Genomic DNA, 20,250 nt, shown 5'->3' on the forward strand with positions numbered 1-20,250 from the left:
CAAAACTGCTCAATCTATTTGAACCTCTATCAGGCTTCAATATTACTATGCATATATCATGAAAGCTAAAACCTCATCACTTCTGTTGCACTCTGCCTTATCTGAAGAAGGTGTTAACAGAAGGCAAATGAGTAACAGTCATTTCAGACTTAACATGTCCAAAATAGAACTCTCAAACCTGCTTTTCCTACCCAACTTGTTCCTCCCCGCAGTTTTACCCATCTCTGCGACACTATCATTTCTTCACTTGCTCAAGTTGAAACCCAAAGTTGCACACTTGATTTCTCCTTTCCTTTCCCCATGGTATCCCAATCAGCAGCAAGTCCAGCCTGATCCATCTTCACAACGTATCTACCCATTTCTCTCTGAGGGCTCCACTCAAGCCACCAATATCTACTGCCTGGACTACTGTGGTTGTCTGCCATTAGGTCTTCCTCTCTTCACCTTCACAATGCATTCTCCTCTTAGCAGCCAGATCAATGTATTACACTCCCTCAACTGTAGCATTCTGCAGTGGTTCTTCCTCAAATTTAGAATGGAATCCAGATCTCTCACTGTGGACCACAAGAACCTATGTGATCTGATGCTAGTGTGATGTTTGGGACTTCAGCTCCTGATCCCATCTTGCCTCCACATTAGGCCCTAGCAGTTTGGGTTTAATTTCTACTTTTCAAATACTTCAAGCTCTTAGGGGCTTCTAGGGCTTTACATTTGCCTTTTTTCTTCCTGGAAGACTCCTCTCTCAGCTATTTACATAGATAGCACCTTATCAATCTGAGTCAACATTTTACAGATGAGGAAATTGGATGCAGAGAGTTTAAATAACTTATTTGTGGCCATAGCACGTGGTACATGGTGGGGCTGAGTTTTGAATCCATGTCTGAATCATTTCATGTTCTTTCTGTTATGTTAGATAACAAAGTCAAGATGACCCAACCCAGGGTCCAGGCGATGGTTCTGACAAGCAATCAGCAAACATATACTTATTGAAAAGGCCTTGAAAAATAAGTTATTTCAGAAGTTCCTTTTGTAGATTCTCCTTCCTATCCCTAGCACATTCTCCAGCTTCTGCAGAAAGACCTAGGTCAGCTACAAGGGAAAATACAAGATGTACGCATTTGGAAACTCTTGCCTTAGAGATCTGAAATTCGTTATTGCCCATTTAGGAAATGACTATAAAATGACACATCCAGAAATCCTGACAACTTACTTAGTTAGATGTCCAAAGAGGACTTTCATGGTGTCACGATTTGGCGGAGGGAGTTTTTGTACAAGACACTTTACAGCTTCAATTCTTGTGTTGTTGTCTTGCTTTTCTGAAAAAACAAAATTTAAAAAGGAAGGTTAGGGAAAAAACAAGACTTCATAGGTACAGGTACATGAGAAAATTTTCTTGAGAAAAGTTTGGACTCAGACTAGCAACTAAGAGTCCTAGTCAGTAGCCAAAGGGAATAGGTGGACTCAACCTGGTTATTAAGGAGTTTCTTTTTATTTTGACTCTGAATTTGACAGTGGCAGGCCTTCTGGGAGGCCGTGTATGAACTGATTAGCTTTTAGCCTTTGGACCTTTTCTCCTTTCTGCTTCTTTGAATGTAGATGGACTGGCTGTACTGTGAGATAATCTTAACATGAAAGCAAAAACGATGTGACTTTGACATTATCTTCCTGATCTTAACATTTGGTTTTCTTAAATGTCCTGTTTTATAAGGTGTGATAGGGTGAATAAGGGCCTTCCAAAGATGTCCTTGTCTGAATCCCTGGAATGTGTGACTATGTTACCTCACATGGCAAAAGGGACTTTGCAGATATGATCAGTTGGAGATTTTCAGACGGGGAGATTTTTCGGGATTATCTGGATGGGCCCAGTGGAATCACAAAGATCCTTATTAGGAGAAACAGGAGAATGAGAGTAAGAGAGAAAAGGTGATATGACTTCTCATGTGACAATGGGAGCAGAAAAGAAAGGGTATGCAATGAGGGGCTGCTGTCCGAGGAATTGCGACAGTCTCCAAAAGCTGAGAAAGGCAAGGAGACAGAGCCTCTAAGGCTACCGCAGGCCTACCAACCTCTTCAGTTTCAGTCTGAAACTGATTTCAGACTTGCACCCTCCAGTACTGTAAGAGAATAAGTTTGTGTTTTAAGTTTGAGTGTTAAGCAGCAATGGGAAACTAAACAAGGACATATAGTGTGATTTGATTACAGATATTCTATTGTTGCTTGATTTTGTAGAAGGGCAAAATTGTTTTAAAAATTATTTCCACGTTATCCTTTTTCCCATACACATTTTGTTTTTGATTTAAAATAAGAGAGTGTAAAACAGAAAAAAAAATATTGAAATAGCATATTGCCTGGTCATACACATTTTGTAAAATGGGAAGTTGTTCAAAACTGCATAGCACATAGATTGATTTCTCTCATTTTGTTTTATTTATAGATGGAAAAGTAAAAATTGATTTACTTAGTACACTAGGGAATTCATCTTTCCATACTTTTAACCAGGGCCTTTCCATCGAGAGGTACAATTATGTATTGAACTTAAACACCTCATGCACTTCCCTTTCTATACTTTAACTTCCAGCACAGGGCTCCTGATGATTCTAAACAGGCCACAGCTGGAAAATAAGATACAAAAAAGACTAATATGTAAGACAAACATCCACCCAATAACCATTCTCTTCTTAGCAAGACAATCCCACTGCTGAGAGGATGGTAATAGACCCAGCCGCCTTGGAGCTGGAGTGGCCATGGGACCAAGTCTGGCCAATGAGACTGAAGTCACAATGTTGGTCAGGCCTTCTGGCAGAGCATGTATGAGCTGATTTAGCTTTTAGCCTTTGCACCTTTCCTCCTTTCTGCTTCTTTGAATGTAGATGGAGAGGCTGTACTATGAGCTCATCTGGAGAACTGAAGCTCTGTGAAGTGAAATACACAGGTAGAAAGAGCTTTCTTGAATCTGTGGAGCAGTCATACCAGTCCTGCACTGTCTGCCTCTGGGTTTCTTTTGTAGTTTTTGAGACAGGATCTTGTTCTACTGCGCAGGCTGGAGGGCAGTGGTGTGAACACGGCTCACTGCAGTCTCAATTCCTGAGTTCAAGCTCTCCTCCTGCCTTATCCTCCTGAGTAGCTAGGACCACGGGTGCGTGCCACCATGCCCAGCTCATTTTACTTTTTTTTTGTAGAGAAAGGGTCTCCTTATGGTACCCAAGCAGGTCTTGAACTCCAGGGCCCAGGCAATCATTCTGCCTTGGCCACCCTAAGTGCTGGGATTACAGGCATAAGCCACCACGCCTGGCCCACTGGGTTTCTTTGACATAAGAAAATAAGCCCTTGTGTACTGAAGCCTTTGGGGATGGATCTCTGATACTAAGGCCAAATACAGTTCTTAATAATAAGATGTACTTACAAAATTCCAATTCAATAGGTATATAAACTTTATGACAGTAGGATCAGAAACAGTTTAGAAACTGGCAGATTCTTTAATATGTTGTCACAAAAGAATTTTTTTATAAGAAATTATAGGAAAATATCCTGCAGAAGATGGTATTTGGCTAAAGTGGGATGGGGGCAGTCTTCCTAGTAGAACTCTGCTTGGAAGCTTTTCCTTTTCCTCCTAAAACCACAAAGCCCTATAAATAATGCCTCCCACAGTCAAAGCTTTCAAAATTGCAGTTATTCTTAGAAGAGTTCCAACATAATATGGCTTGGACAACTGCAAATGAAAGAAACAAAGGGGAGCGAGAAAGAGAAAAAAGAAAGTTGCAACATCATAGCCTATACCGGACCTCATCTTTTCTGCCAAATAGTAAAAAGCCCTCTTGGAGCTTAATGATGGTAAGAAAATGTGATGCTTCACAAGACCAATTGGAGCCTGTGAAATATCATAAACCAGAAAAAAAAGTATAAACCAGAAAAAAAAAGTAAGTTAATAAAGATGAGAGTGAAATTGGCATAGTATTCCCAGGTCATAGCTATTAGGGATGCTTGAATGCTTCCTATCTAACCATTTGAAGCTAATACCACACAATCATAATTGTGTGTGTATACACACACACACACACACACACACACACATATATTCATTCAAGAGGTGGATACATTCTGTTCAGGTTGGCATGATTCCAGTAGTGCAGTTTACCTGAGGATCTGGTGAACTAGTAGGTGCAAGCAATCAGTATGATACTGGGAAGGGGATAAGAGGAGAGGAGAGAGGAGGAGAAGAGACCTTTCTAATTTCACTGAAATCTCTGACTATAGTAATAATCAGGTTAATGCCAGACTCTCCAAAAAAAAGGACCCGTTGACACTGAGGGCTACAGAAGTAGCAGCTACAAATTAAGCATGACAGGCATGAAGTGGGGAGTAGTCTTGTTGGTTCCAGCCAGCAAACTTTACTCATAGGGAACATGATCCAGTCAGGGTGGAGTTAGAAAGGATTGGCCATTGCTTCATTAGAAAGAGCTGATTTGCAAGGACACTTCCATGGTGTTTGGGCAGGAATTAAGACATAATCAAGTCTGTTAAGCCAACAGGTAAAATAATTATGAGCTTTCTTAGAGTCAACTCTCCCTCTCCTGTGTTCTGTTGCATTTAGAATATTCTACTTAAACAACACTTCACATGGTATTTCTATTGCTTGAATCCTTGTCAAATTCCCCTATTAAATAGGGAATTTTCCTTTAAAGCTAGGCAGTTTTTATACTAGCATGTGGTGGGTTAAATGAATGTAAAAGGAATTAGTGAGTGAACTAATGAAAGTTGTGGCCATGAATTGTAATACATGTTCCTTGGTTTGAATTCTGTAATGGCTTTTTATTAGCCGTGTGGTCTTGGAGAAATTTCTTACTCTCTTTGAATAAGATCTAAAAGGGTAGTTTTGTTGAATAAACAAGATAGTATGTAATGTACCAAGCACAATTACAAGTAAAACAAAGTACTCTATAAATGTTCACCCTCCCCTGCACCCCTCTCACCTCTTTTGAGGCCCAAGCCACTGGGTCTCGTTCACCTTTTAATTCCAGCAGTTAGCATACTATTTGGTTGCAGGGACATTCAAAATGTAGTTGCTAATTCTTGAACTGAGTTGATGCCAGTTGGTGAAAGTACAATTGCTATGGTAGCCCAACATTACACAACAACCTAAATACTTCGTGATAGACTGAGAAATTGATGGTTTGATTGGTGAGCAGGTCAGTTATGTATAAGTATCATTATGAAAAGTACATGTTGGTTTCCAAGTTTGCCTATAAGAAACATTCTACATGAAGAATATTTTTATAGAATTTTTTTTTCTCTCTTTTTCCACTTGATTCCACTGGGAATCAGACAATTGGATATTGGTTCATGCATATTTGTGGCCAAGTTATACTTAAGTGCTAAAGGGGGAAGTGTACCATGGCTTAGAGAGATCTGAAATATTAAGGAGGAGCAATTTATTTTTCTTACGACATAATCAGAACAAAATCTTCTGAAAAGGTTATAGTAAAGCAGTGTTTTTTTCATTCAAATCAATACGACACCCGCTCTTCCATAGCTTGTAAAATCAGGAAATAACACAAACACTTCAAGTGGAGGAACATCTAAAAATACAATTGGATACATTAAAATCGAAATGACACCTTTTCAGATCTGGTTTATTGATGTGTCATATTAGGAATTGGAATCAGCATACATAATACAGGAGTGGTTAATGAGCTAAGATTCATACACAGTTTACTAAAGATGTGTCAACTGTCTTCAATTGATTCAGTGAGCATCTGAAAGACAGCATTTTCTATTAATATTTCTCCTTCAGCATATGTTTTTCTCATTATGAAGCACTGAAGGTTCTGAGAAGACTCTGAGATATCGCTAAGTTTTTACATTATGACTGGTGGGAGGAGGAAGGAACTTTTTTTACTTGGAGAATTAGAGAATCTCTTAGGCAAACTGTATATGAAGAGACTTACACAAAATCTTTCCGGAAGTAATGAACTCCATTATTTTTTCCCCTCTTTCATTTGCATTTACTCCTGCCCTCATTCTATTATGACTTATTTTTGCCTCTATTCCATTTTAGTTCTCCACCCATATCCAAATAGTCTCTTCAATCTCTAAGCTGTGAACCCACAATTGCACACACAACTTTTTGTAGTGCTTCATTTCTGCCATCCAAAAGTGATTCTAAACTGTTTCTTACTAATACCCATTCCTCACCAACCTGCCCCCATCTTCTCATCTTCTCAAACTACATCAAACTCATTGTTGTAAACAAGCTTCAAAACGATTCCATGCTATTCAGAGAAGTAACACCTACATGATGTGAAATAGCCTTTAATGTTATAAGAATGTGGTTTTATAGTTTTGAGGGCACAGTTTTCAAAATATGGTTTATGATAGTTACACTTGCATTCATCTGCATGAAATGTTGTTACTAAAGCACATTTACGACCCAATGTCTTTTAGAAAAGAGAGAAGATAAAGCTGTATATGATGATGGAAAAACTTCTGTACAGTGAAGAACCTTGGATCTGATGACACTTTTCTGTCCTTATCATCCATGCCTTTATTGTTCTTATAGCTTCATGTTAAATCATATTTAAAAGTAAATTCTGCTTTGTTATATAGGTTCACTAAGAGGAAGAAAAGACCAGATTATCCCAGTAATCAATGTATATAGGGAGTACTATTCATCTCGTTTGTCTACAATTCTTAAAGGACAACTGTATTCCTTTGTTTTAAAGAGGTCAGTAGTACCACAGCTGTTCTGCTTCTGAAAGTTATTCTGAAATGTCTAATGCACCCTGTATAAAAAACATGGTAGTCCCTATATGTCAGAGCTATATTTGGAAGAATAGCAGTTCTCTAGTTTCTATTCAATTTATACTTTTTGTACTGTGGCCATTTCTGAATTTAGTTAGAGACGGTGCTTGCTTAGAGAAAGAAGGAGTATCTCCAGAGATCATTTTATTTGTTTCAGCATGCCTTACAACTGGATACAAACCTCTGAGAATACACTTTTTTTTTTTTTTTTTTTTTTTTTTTTTTTTTTTTTGAGACGGAGTCTTGCTCTGTCGCCCAGGCTGGAGTGCAGTGGCGCGATCTCGGCTCACTGCAAGCTCCGCCTCCCGGGTTCACGCCATTCTCCTGCCTCAGCCTCCCGAGTAGCTGGGACTACAGGCGCCCACAACCGCGCCCGGCTAATTTTTTGTATTTTTAGTAGAGACGGGGTTTCACCGTGGTCTCGATCTCCTGACCTTGTGATCCGCCCGCCTCAGCCTCCCAAAGTGCTGGGATTACAGGCGTGAGCCACCGCGCCCGGCCGAGAATACACTTTTTAATGCCAAAACTTGAGTTGCCCATTCGGGAGTCAATCCCGGAGGTGACAACAATTGCTTGATAAATGTCTTTGAATAACTCACAGTTGCTTTAGGAGGAGATGCTCTGGGGGCAAATTCAAATCTCACAAATAGATACAAATATACATATGCTTCAGACTCACATTATAAATAAGAAAATTGGTATATCCAGTGACATACCGCTTATCAGGAATCTGGAAAAAAAAATGGGTTAGAATTTTTGCTATGCTGTATGATTTTGGGCAAGTTGCTTGAACTATTGATGCTTCTAGTTCTTTACTTGAAAATACAGAAAAATTACACATCTTATTGGGTTTTTGTAGAATTATATTTCAATGCACATAAATGTACATATAGTAAGTGATTATTTAAGTAAGCCCCCTGTAAGTCCTCTTCCCTTAAAACATTTTTCTTTTTCATTGTCTTCTCTATCATCCCTGATACATACTGCTCCTGGTTCAAGGTTGTTTCTGAAATCAAATGAAGTCATACTTTTACTATTTAGTATGCTTTCCTGAAAGTAGGAACAGTATATTGTAGCTTTGTAAATATATAGAATGCTGTCAATTATCAGAGAGTCTGGTTAAAATTCCTAAGTAGTTACAGTATATCATAAACAGAAGTGTCATTGCATCATAAGCAAGGAATAACCACCACCTTGAGCGTAGCCTGTAGTTGGCAATTTGCAGTTTTTCAAGGTTCTGTGCCCTTCCCCCCAAAAGCCCAGAAAAGCCATATTTATATTTAATTAAAAGGAAGGCATAGTCTCAATGTCAAATACATTGTAAGTTTGGCCTTTGATGTTGATAAACTGTGTCAAAACAGTTCAACCTGAGAAGAGAGGTACATTACTTGCAGGAAAGACCAAGCAGGAACTGAATCTATCTGACTTACATTAGACATTTATTTCTCTAGGGAGGATCACCTGACAGTTGGAACTGATCACCTCTTTTCTACACCAGATTTCCTTGTATTCACAGTTTCTCCTTCCAGGAGGTATTCATGTTTTGGCTGTTTTTTGAATAAACAAGCCCTTTTAGGAAGAATTTAAAGAATGGGAACAACTCTTTATAGTCAATAACTGTCAGTATCAAAAAATACTCTGGCCACTTTATTGGCGTAAGTCTATGGTTTTGTTAAATGAGGGAAGCTTCAGCTCACTGGCCCCTTTAGCACTGTTTCCAGAACCATTTCTGGTCCTGGTCCACAAGGAACTAGACCATGTAGAGCATGCTGTTAGGAGGGGTGTTAAGAATGATCTTGTAAAGGATAATCTCGGTTTCCTTCTACCTCTATCCCTGCTCTCTAGCCATAAATTATTAAAAATAAAAGTATAATTTCTTAAGAGAGAGAGATATATATATATATATATATATATATATATATATGACTGAAGAAAACCATATTTATTCAGGCCTGTGTGCAACTTGTGGCAGATACAAAGTTGGTTGCTGTCTTTTCATTTTACAATCCGGAGGGGCAGGTAAAATACAAAAGATGTCATAATAGATGTTTAAATATAAGGCATGTCATAATATACGTGTCAGTAAAGTTTATGTCTTCTGACTGAAGGGATCATCTAAGATAATTGTCAAACTCAAAAAGCTTCTGAGATGTTACTCATTCCAAAATAATTCAGGAATGCATCAAGTATAAAATTCTATTTAATCAATTTCTGGAAGTCTTCAAAATTATTATGCTTATGAATGCATCAAGAAATTAAATACATTCAGGAAAGTAATAATATATTTTCTTTCTCATGTGACTGTATCTATCTATGTTATTCTAGTGACTTATGATGCATTGTGATCTCACACTGGGGCAAGTTTGGAAAATGTATTCAAGTCTTAGTCTTTAACCTTTTTTTTTTTTTTAGACAGGGTCTGTCCCTGTCACCCAGGCTGGAGTGCAGTGCCATGATCTCAGCTCACTGCAGCTGCAGCTGCAGCTGCAGCCTCCCAGGTTCAAGCAACCCTCCCACCTCAGCCTCCCAATTAGCTGGGACTGTAGGCACTCACCGCCATGCCTGGCTAATTTTTGTGTTTTTTGTAGAGACGTGGCTTCATCGTGTTACCCACTCTGAACTTGAACCCCTGGGCTCAAGCGAGCCACCGCCTCAGCCTTCCAAACTGTTGGGATAACAGGTGTGAGCCACCGTATCCTGCTTAAGTAACTTTTAATAAAGGGAATTGCTTTGGTACAATCAATTTTAGGATGATAACATTTCCTCAGACTCACCAATCTGAAAAAACAGGTTCTTAAACCAAACTTGCACTCCTCAGTTTTGTAGTGATGCCTCTATTTGTCTGAATTGGAGAGTAAGGCAGTGGCTGACACTCCAGCAGCAATCTTCACAGGAAAAGCATGATCCTATTGTCCTTCCTAGAATTTCTTGCTCTTCAAAGTAATTTTGGAGGTGTCATGGTGGCCAAGTACATTTCTGTAACTTACAATGACACTAATTCATCCTTAGGCGATAGTCTGTGCTGAGAAAATAAAGCTCACTGGCTTATTTCTCTGAATTTCTCTAATTCAGTTTTCCTGTGAAGATTTTCTTGAAACTATATTTATTCATTTGTATCTGGTTTTACAACCTTTTTTTTTTTTTTAATTAAAAAAGTCTTTACTATTGTGAGTCATTTGAAATCTTTTTCATCATAAGCCAGTAATTCATTTCAAATACTCAAGTATCTATTTATATTAAGCATTATCTTTGTACATTTTCACAAGGGTGGAAATCCTACAAATACTTTTCAAGGTTTGAGGTTTTTAATGTGTGTCTTTCCATTGGTAGACAAATTTATAAGGGATTAAAAAAACTTACTTGAAAACAACTAGGATCTATATCACAATTAGGAAAAATGTGAACTAAGAAACACTTTTCCTGTCTTTGGGTTAAAAATATTGTTTTTAAAGAAAGCATATTAAACTTTATCCATAACCATTCATTTTGAACAAAAGACCTCTGAAGAGGAGATAATGGTTAGTATAGTAAACTGTCTGGCCAGTTCATTTGACATGGTCACACAGTGACCCTGAGAGCAGATAGAGTTATTAATTAAACAAACATCAAAATCCTTTAAAAATGAGTTATAAAATAATTTTATGATTCAGCTTTTTTTTTTTTTTTTTAATTGTGAGACTATTGTAAAAGAAGAAAAACAGGCAACATGTGGCAACTTTAGTCAGCATTTCTGAACTGGGAATGATAAACACCTCTGCCTGGCTCTGGCATTTATCAGGACTGAGATATTATTACCACATAGAGTCACAGCATGGTTACTGTTATCATCGGAAAAAAGAGCCAGCTAATCTTAATGGTTTGTAAAGCCGTTACCTGCACTGGTCTGACATTTATCATGATCATTTTACCACATGGGTCCTACATAGCAAAGGTCTTTTATCTGGAAGGGACATCACTATGAATTATTATTTGCAGCTAGGTAGAAAATTGTATGTTGTAGATACCTTTTCTCATTATAAATCACATAGTCACATTTCACCATTTCCCCCAGAAAGCTGCTGAGCCTAGATTTTTTGCCACAGCTTATATTCTCCCCGACCCCTTTCTTTTTATAGTTTCTTGAAAATATTAGCCATTTTTAAATTCACACCTTTAATTTTTGAAGTACCACATATAGGTAGATGTAAATATGAACATACTTTCATTATAGTTAAGAAACTTTCCTGCATATTCTGTATAAAGCTTGCATAGTACTTTAAAATTGAAGTTGAAAAACTGTCTATTTAAAAAAAAAAATTATTATTCTCTCTTCTGACATGGTGTCCAGACTGTCTCTGTTCTTGACCTTGTCAATAGAATATTTACCAGTAGATCAGACAAAATTTCTTATGCTTGATTTGAAATACTCAAAACAGCCCATTTCTTGCCTGAAATCCTTAGCTTGGAAAAATGTTCTTACAAGAAGTAAACCAGTTTTATTTTGTTAGTGAGTTCTTTTAGACTCAGTTTTAGTTATAATGGAGTAGAAGGTTCCTCCAACAAATTTATTTTATAAGATGTTTGGATTCTATCCCTAACTATCAATGTCCTAATGACATACATTAATACAGAGTATGGAAGAAATAAAGATATTAAAAGGTCTGATGTTTTAAAACCATGCGTTCAAGTCAGTAAAATGAAATGCATTAATTTGACAATGGAAAATTACAGTGCAAAGCCCAAGTTGTTTACCATGGAGAAAAAATGAACAAATCCTCTCTTTTAAAAAGATTGAGACTACTAATCTTCTGAAAAAGATATTTATATATTTTCTTCTTTCTCAAGTGTTCCATTAGGAATAAACAAGCCAGAAATTCTGTACTTTTATAATGAAGAGGGAGTCGAATTCTTTGCCATTTTTGCATTTAGAAAGAAATGTGCAAGAAGAATGTGACAATTTAAGCAAATCAAGATTGTTTCAAATGGATCACAAACGGGACTTTGTGGGATATTTTATACTAGCACGTGAAGCAAACAGTAAATTTGAAAGGAGGATTTTCTCAATGGTCTAGTTCTGATGTGTTTTCCCATTGCTTTGTGTGTTTAAAAGAGGTTTGGATGTGGTGTTTAATATTGCTTCGACTCTCTTGCAAATGAGTTCTGGAGAAATATTCGCACATGAAGGAACGCTGGTGTGCTGCGTTGCTGACAGCAGCTGGGGGGATATGAATGAAGAAACCAGATTCCCGAGTCTGGATTTAGCAAGAATAAACACCTATCATTCCATTAAAAAAAACCCTATCATTTGAAATGCTTACAGGCATCAACAGTAGACCCCTCTTCCTTTGAAGAAGTCCAATATTTTTCTCAAATGACTCCACTCTTGAAGGGGGAAAAATACCAACTTTAACCTGAGGCACAGTATTTTGCAGTGATGTGTGTTAGTCTGCCTACCTTGCAACATTTGGTTCTATATAATTGTTTGTATTATTACAAAGTTCTCCAAAGGAAACAGTTTCTGTTGCAGAGACTTGTGAAATGTACTCACATAAATTTGGAGGTCAAGGGGAGGAGGTCATTTGTGAAATTAACCTGTACTTCTGTTGCTCAAAAGGAGTTGAACACAATTTGGTGCAGTCTTCTAAAATTTCATTGTAAAATGGTGGCCTAATATTCCAATGTACTGCTTTACCCATCAAATGAAGGGTTACACTGGTTTAAAACAAACAAAAACAACAAGCAACAAACAACTCCTTCATTCTTTTTCATTTCAGAATGACTCTTTGGTTCTAGTTTAACACCCTCTTGCCATTGTTGTCCCCCAAATACGGTAACCTGGGAGCATTTACAATAATTAGTGAGGGGCTTTGATGCCTTATTTTTTTCTCCTTTTCTGGGGAACTGGGTGAATTGTTGAGTGCTAATGAAAGTCGGAGACTTCTAGCTGCAGTTGAGCCAGGCACAGCGCCGGCAGACGCTTTAAGCTTCCCACTGTGCAGCAGTGCAAGCTTCCCCGCTGTTATGTTTACCATAGTTTTAATGTCTGTGAAAAAATTCCTGATGCAACTGAATTATGTTATGCCCTTTTGTTTATCTAACCCTACCCTCCCTGCCCCCCGCCCCAATTTAGCAGATTCCTGTTGCCCCTGCCTATTACAGAAAGCTCCTCCTCAACCTTGTGACCATCTTACTACTTCAGTTTTTACCACGAGAGTCTAGCTGCTTTGCAGCCTTGCTTGCAAACCTATCCAGAAGTTTCAGGAGGATTACACACACAGCCTGCTCTACTTCTGTCACCTAACAATAGATATCCTCTTTTCCACTGCATTTTAATTTAATCGGAGGTAATGTTAAAACACCAAATTCCATCATCTGACATTGGCAATAATAGCTTAAAATTCAAATATACTTGGTGAAGTGCACTGTGTCTTTAAAAAAACCTACTGAAAGACCTCAAACTCTCACTGCCAACTAAGATGAAAACAGCCAATCTGCAATGGGAGTTGTCCTTTTCTTTAAAATGGTTATCACAAAGAAAATGACCATTCCATTATATTGTAAATTGATGAATTCACCAAGTGTGATGTACAGTGAAATTATTAATGAATATTCATACAACTCTTTCAATCCATTAATAAGGCTTAAGACAATGAGGATGCAACTCATTCCCATTTAGATAGTGTGCGTGTGGGGGAGTGGAATTAATAGCCAAAATAGTACTTGAAAAAGTTGAACTTTCATGTATCAAACTCCAGGTGCCAGTTTGAGGAGAATAACCAATAATAGCCATTTTTTACATATTTGATGGGACTGATTATGCAATGTGCAACTCTAAATGGCTTATAGCACATTGTAGCATGGTTCCATCCCATTGGCTACAGTAGGGTGCAGGCAGATGGATGACAGTGACAGGGAGAGAAGTGCTTTTGCTTAGCCGTGCGTTAAGATGCCATCCAGAAGCTCTGTGCACTGCAGACACTTCATTAGGATGCCAGGATAATGGTAAACTACCACTCAGAGTGACACCCCATTTCCTGCTTACTGAGCGCTCCAACCTCGGCAGATGTCAACAATCTCACAGTGCTACAGAGCAGACCTAACTTTCCAGCCACTTTGACTCCAATTTTTTCCTCCTAACAGTGCCATACATTATGTGCAATATGTAATGGCAAACACCTCCCTGAAAACAAAATCTGCACAATTCGTTATGACCGAAGTGCTTCACTTTTTTTTCCTTCTTTTAAAAGATGAGGGACTGTGAGTTGGACAAGAGAGTACGTCCATCCGCTGTCCTAACCTCAACATTTCTTGCTATAATTTCATTTGCTAATCAGTTCAAAGTGTTAATTGTGTGATGAACTCTGATTAATAGCAGTTAAACTCTGATCACGGGGGATATGACTGTTTCTTTTAATTAATGTCCGTTCCGAAGGTAAGAGCTTTTGGAATTCTTTTGTTAAAGACTTGAGACTCAGTTTTGGTATGGTTTTTAGCTGCCTGCCAAAAAAAGGCTGACTTGAGCATCTGGATGGTATTTTCTCTGCAAATGTATAACTTGAGACCATTCGCACACCTCCTTACCAGCAAGTCAAGCCAAGAGAAACTTTTTTTCTATGATGTAAAATCCAAAATTCTTTTTATGAAGAACCAAGGTGTGGTTTAGATAGTGAAAAAAAATTTCCCCAAATGGAACAAATAATACTCTGAAATCTACCATTACAATGAAATGACTGATTTACATTTTGTGACTCTCAGCATCTTCTTAGAAGCTCAAAGGCCCTTGTAAATGGCAGGACTAACAACAAATATTCCCCCCTGGGGACCGTTACCATTTCCAGGTAAAGACGCAACTGTAAAGAAGTAGCCATAGGCGGAGGTCACACCCCAAGGAGGAATTTGAATGCAAACTTTCAATGTGATGCCCTCTGCAAAGAGCTGATGCAAATCATGACTTTTGGTTTTAAATGGCATCTGGTTGGCAACACCTAACCACCTCTTTAAACTTGTCACTGAATTTGCTTCAAAGCAAAGAAAATATAATGGAATTCTTACAATAATTTAAACAGGAACTGACAATAACATAGTGACAAAAATTTAAGAATAATTTACTCAAAGACATGTTGGTCTTAATTGGAAAGTGCCAGTGGTACAGCTGCCTGAGCTACTGAAGTACTGAACCAGGGAGCCTGCCTTCCTGAGAGCAGATAGAAGCATCCTTATTTTTCTTCAAGTGTCTGATTTTTAGAATCAAAGCCTCCAGGCCTATGCCAACCAAAAAACTGGGCAGCTCTTTCCTACACAGTTAATGCTGTTTAGAAGTAGTGTGAATGCTTCCCTTCTGCCCCTTCTCACCAGTCCCCTTCCCTTCTAAGCTACACATCAAGACTACTCTTCAAACTGGGATAATTTAAAGATAGCAGTTTCCATGAACTGTAACTGAGGATATTGTAGGTAGAAGGCAGAAGGAAGGTCCTGATAATGGCACATATCCCCATAGGAATTGTGTAGTCCTATATGTGAAACATAAAGGGGAGAAAGGGTGGAGACTGGCAAAATTCTTTAGGAAGAAATTCTTGGAATTCTAACGCTTTATGCACTTTATCTTTCAGAGTGCCACAGGGGCAAGGAATTAGGGTGGGAGAAAATTCAATGTCAGGATCCTAGGGCCATACGAGAACAAGTATGCTAGATAAGAATTCATGTAAGAGCTGTGATGATCAATTTGCCATTTGAGTATAGCTCCAAGACAAAATGCTAAGGCTGGAGCTGAAGCAGAGGGTAAAAAGCAGTGTGCATAGAATGTTGCATCCATTTCTACCTTTTGAGATGAGTAAACATAACAAAATTTCCAACAACGTTTGACCTACGAAAAAACTCATTTCAGAAAAGAGCACAATGCTCAGAAAAAGCTTAGAACTCTTACAATAACCGCTAGACAATTAAGAAGCTACTTAGTATCTAATAAAATTTGACACAGGGAGTGGAATGAGAGGGATCAGCAAGCCATAGGCGAGGACAGGGAAGATGAAAAGATCACTAGGATAAGGATGACAATTATATAGATGATTTGAGGAAGGACTGTGTGAAAACTAAAAATGCAAAACAAAATTAAATTTGGCACTGAAGTTCAAATTGTTACTGCAGAAAAATTAGGTTAGTGATATGGATGACAAACCAGAGAAGTTTTCCCAGAATATGGAGACATAAATGATGAGAAAGAAGACATGTTGGAAGCCAAAGAATGAAGAGATTATCTACAGCTTGTAAGAATACTTGAGGAAGAAACCAGAACATTTGAAAAATATACAAGTCAAGCACAAAATTAAGAAAACTCCTGTGAGTTAAAATAAACTATCTCAGTATTGAAAATGACAGTGAGGTTCTAAGAAAATATAATCGAGTTGGTATACTATCTTGGTATATTCTGGCAAAACTTTCAAATGACAAGGATAGAGCATCATTCTACAAATATTCAGAGAAAAAGAAGACTAAAAAAAAAAAAAAAAACATTTAGGCTTTCCTAACACTTTTCTCACTAAATCCTAAAAGAAAACAAGGCAATATCTACTGAATTTATAGGGAAAAAAATTGTGGCCCTCAAATTGTGTGCATAGTCAAAATTGTCTTTTGCATGTTGAAAGACATTCTCAAGTACGCAAAGATTTATAATAATACAGCTTTCTTGAAAAGTTTACTTGAAGGCTTATGTAATTCTACTAAGTGATGAATCAAAATTTACAACTCAAGAATAGAGACACCGTAAACTAAGCAGCTTCTTTACTTAATTTGGATCTAAAACTCCAAAGACTGCATTGGATTATTTCTCTCTGGCTTCCACTTAGCTCTTGGTGACAGGAAATGCCTTTCTTTATTTTTGAGACGGAGTCAAGATGGAGTCTCTTTTTTTTTTTTTTTTTTTTTTGAGACGGAGCGCCCAAGCTGGAGTGCAGTGGTGCCATCTCGGCTCACTGCAAGCTCCGCCTCCCGGGTCACGCCATTCTCCTGCCTCAGCCTCCCGAGTAGCTGGGACTACAGGCGCCCGCCGCCACGCCCGGCTAGTTTTTTGTATTTTTTAGTAGAGACGGGGTTTCACCGTGTTAGCCAGGATGGTCTCGATTTCATGACCTCGTGATCCACCCACCTTGGCCTCCCAAAGTGCTGGGATTACAGGCCTGAGCCACCACGCCCGGGCCGGTGACAGGAAATGCCTTTCTTGTGGTCCATCCTTGATGGTTCAGGTGAAAGCTCTGGGGGCATTTTATGATTATTTAAAACAATGACTGGTGCTGTTCCTTCTGGAGTTTGCTAGAAAACAACATTGGAACATTGCTCTGGGAAGATACTAAACAAGTTTTTTATTCCCCTCTTAAAAAAATCAAAGCTGCAGAGAGTGGTAGAATGTTTACCTCTCTTCGTGGGAATACTTGGTAAACCTGCTTTGTATCTATAATAATGGTATTGAAAAAACTGAGTGGAGGGCACTCAGTTAAAGTGATAAAGACTAGAAAACCAAGCAATTAGGTATTACATATGAATTTTCCTATGTTACACATGTTTTAAAATTAAGCAGGCTAGGAAAAAAACAAATGCGGAGTACACATGTCAAAGGAAATAGCCCCCAAACATGGTTATTGTTAGAGTAATTTTTCTTTTCACTTTTCTGTAAATTTCAAGTTAACTTCAATAAATATTTATTACTTTTTAATCTGTAAAAAGCAATTTAAAGTAAAATAAGTTTGTATAATTGTTTAGATACCATATAATTTTGCTAAGCAGTTAATTAAAAAGACTGGTAGGAATACACCAAAATATGAACTATGATAAGTTATGCTTAAATAATAGTATGAATTCTTTTTTTCATTTTTAAAATGTATTTTCCACATTTTCTATAATGAGTTTGTGTTATTTTGATAATAAAAGTAATTCCCCATGTTGGTAAAATGATAACGTTTAGTTTGGTCTATGCCAAAAGAAAGATAAACTATTTGCACAGATCAAATCACTTCTGGGAAAATTATGTACTAGACTTTCCTCTAGGTATTTCTGTTGCAGTTAACCTTTTATTTAGTGAATATATTCTAGAATCAAGAAAGCAAAGTCTGAGTTTGCCACTGTCTTCTCCTGGGTGAAGTTATTGGGCATAGGGGCACTTGCAGAGAGAGTACAAAAGATATAAAATGCGTTTAGACTATACATTTGTAGTCTGAGGGAGGACCAAGGACCCTGCAGTACCATGGTATGTAAATATATTCTAGTTTCATATTCTAATTTCTGGCTCTTCCTCAATCAAATCCTTTCTTAGGGAATTGTATTGCTTATTGGACTGAGCCTCCAAAGAGTGGAAAATAAAACCTATATACACAACACTAGTTCATGGATGAGAAGTCATAGTAACATTTCTAAGTAAAAAAAAAAAAAAGTCAGCTATTCATTTCAAAATATTTTTATTGAAACACACATTTTTTTTTCTCATACTTGAGCCTTTAAGCCATATCAATCCCTCTTTTCTTTTAGAAAAATAGGTCTGTTAAAGTTTTCTCTACTTGTAAAGTAGAGAAATAAGATAGTTACCCAGCTGATTCATATCCCTAAACTTTAATTTTGCCTCAATTGTTCTACAAGTATTAGATGCCCATTTAATCTGTTCATCAACTAGTCCAAACAGTTGATTCAATTCTTCAGTGTACCTCATGTGCAAAATGAGCTGAGAAAATATTCTTTAGAGTTAACATTGGTAGTTCCCAGTTCTAGTCCACAGGAACACAAGGAACCAAAAGTTAAATACTTTGAATGCAGAAGTTGTTGGACAAACAAGAATTAAGGTTTTTGGCTCAGTTTTAAGTCAAAATTGGTGTTAGATTTGTATGGACCACTAATTTGAAACAGTAGAACGCCAGTGTATCTAGAATATTTAAGAGAGCCCCCTGTTGGTTAATCTTAGAAATGTCTGAGGATTCCTTTCTGACCAGACACATTTAAGCATAGGAAATTGGCCCTGTGATTAAACGTGATTTGGGATGGAGGCAAAGTAAGCCTCTATATGTCATTTATACCATTTTCACAATAAAATATGTTCAAAAACATTTCATTTTCAGTTTTAAGGGATACAAAGTGGCAATACTAATCTCTAACAAATGTAAGCAATGTGGGAAATACTTTAAACAGAATTAGACTGAAAAGTAAATGTGTACATACTACAGTGGGATTCCTTAGGGGATGGGAGTGATTGCTATATTGAGAGACTAGTGCTTTGCAAGGGCTTTTTTTTTTCTTTTTTTTTTTTTTTTTTTTGAGAGGGAGTCCCACTCTGTCACCCAGGGTGGAGTGCAGTGATGCAATATTGGCTGCCTGCAACCTCTACCTCCCAGGTTCAAGCGATTCTCCTGCCTCAGCCTCCTGATTAGCTGGAATTACAGGCGTGTGCCACCACACCCAGCTAATTTTTGTATTTTTAGTAGAGACGGGGTTTCACCATGTTGGTCAGACTGGTCTCGAACTCCTGACCTTGTGATCTGCCTGCTTTGGCCTCCCAAAATGCCGGGATTGCAGGCATGAGCTACCACGCCCGGCCCTCTTTCATTTTTCTACATCCAATTTCTGGCTGAATTTGTAAAGAGAATAAAAGTATTTTCTCACACAATCAAGCAATGGCCCTTTTCGCTGGTAGACATATTCTAGGACTTTAGAAATAAAAAATAATAATATTGGATGCAAACGTTATTCTTTTCCAGCTAACATTTTTTTTTTTTTTAAAGTAAACATCAGCTTCTCAAGGGAGATTTCGATTTGAAGACTGTTTATTATATCATTTGAATAGGACTAGACCTGGCCTTTTGACTTTGAACCACTACCAAATTTCAGGCTGTGAGGAAATTGTTCTACATTTCCTGACAAATTGAGTTAAGCAGACATTAAGTGGGCTTTAAGAAAACAAATGGCCATCTTTATCACAGGTGGACACTGATGGCTTAATGGGGCCTGGGCTGATTGTATCACTTCTAATGGCTTGACGGGAAGCATTAGGGTTTTTGCATAAAGAACTGGCATTGCGAACCCTGCTAACACAGACCTGTCAAGCGCTCTGTATCCCTTTGTGCACGGAAGCAGATGTTTGTATGTATACTATGAACTGGCATTAGAGCAAGCGACAGATGCCTGTATGAATGCCAGGTTTGTGAATTTTTACAGCAGGAGCATGTTCTGAGGAAGTGCAGCCCTGCCCTCTATCATAGGTAGTTCCCAGTGGAACTTGCTAAATCCCAGCTATGTTTTCATTATTTGGCTTTCCTAGCAACTGGATGAATGTGTCTATCCTGAAAATGCAAGATGAGAGCCCTACCAAATTCTTACAGATTTGCAAATAGCTCGACTGTGTTTTGAACTTGGACTTTCCAGGCAGTGCTTTTGCACTGTAATCACAACCAACTTACTCAGAGGAGCGGGTGGTATTACAGCTCTCTAATTAAAACTTAC

The 20,250-nt window shown here is 37.9% G+C and overlaps 2 protein-coding genes across 3 annotated transcripts in view; one reads left to right on the forward strand and one right to left on the reverse strand.

Annotated features, from left to right (window-relative positions):
- The window catches only part of LOC126932656 (uncharacterized), a 262,990-nt gene that overhangs the window by 192,879 nt on the left and 49,861 nt on the right, over positions 1–20,250 (forward strand). The window lies entirely within an intron of this gene.
- ARHGAP15 (Rho GTPase activating protein 15) overlaps positions 1–20,250 on the reverse strand; it is a 629,043-nt gene that overhangs the window by 63,429 nt on the left and 545,364 nt on the right. For both annotated transcript variants that reach the window (XM_050751741.1, XM_050751742.1), the window contains exon 13: positions 1,211–1,316. In XM_050751741.1, coding sequence (XP_050607698.1) covers positions 1,211–1,316 — 106 coding nt within the window. The remainder of the gene's footprint in view (positions 1–1,210; positions 1,317–20,250) is intronic.

The sequence above is a fragment of the Macaca thibetana genome, chromosome 12 (assembly GCF_024542745.1).
Source record: "Macaca thibetana thibetana isolate TM-01 chromosome 12, ASM2454274v1, whole genome shotgun sequence".
In the NCBI taxonomy this organism is placed as follows: Eukaryota; Metazoa; Chordata; class Mammalia; order Primates; family Cercopithecidae; genus Macaca; species Macaca thibetana.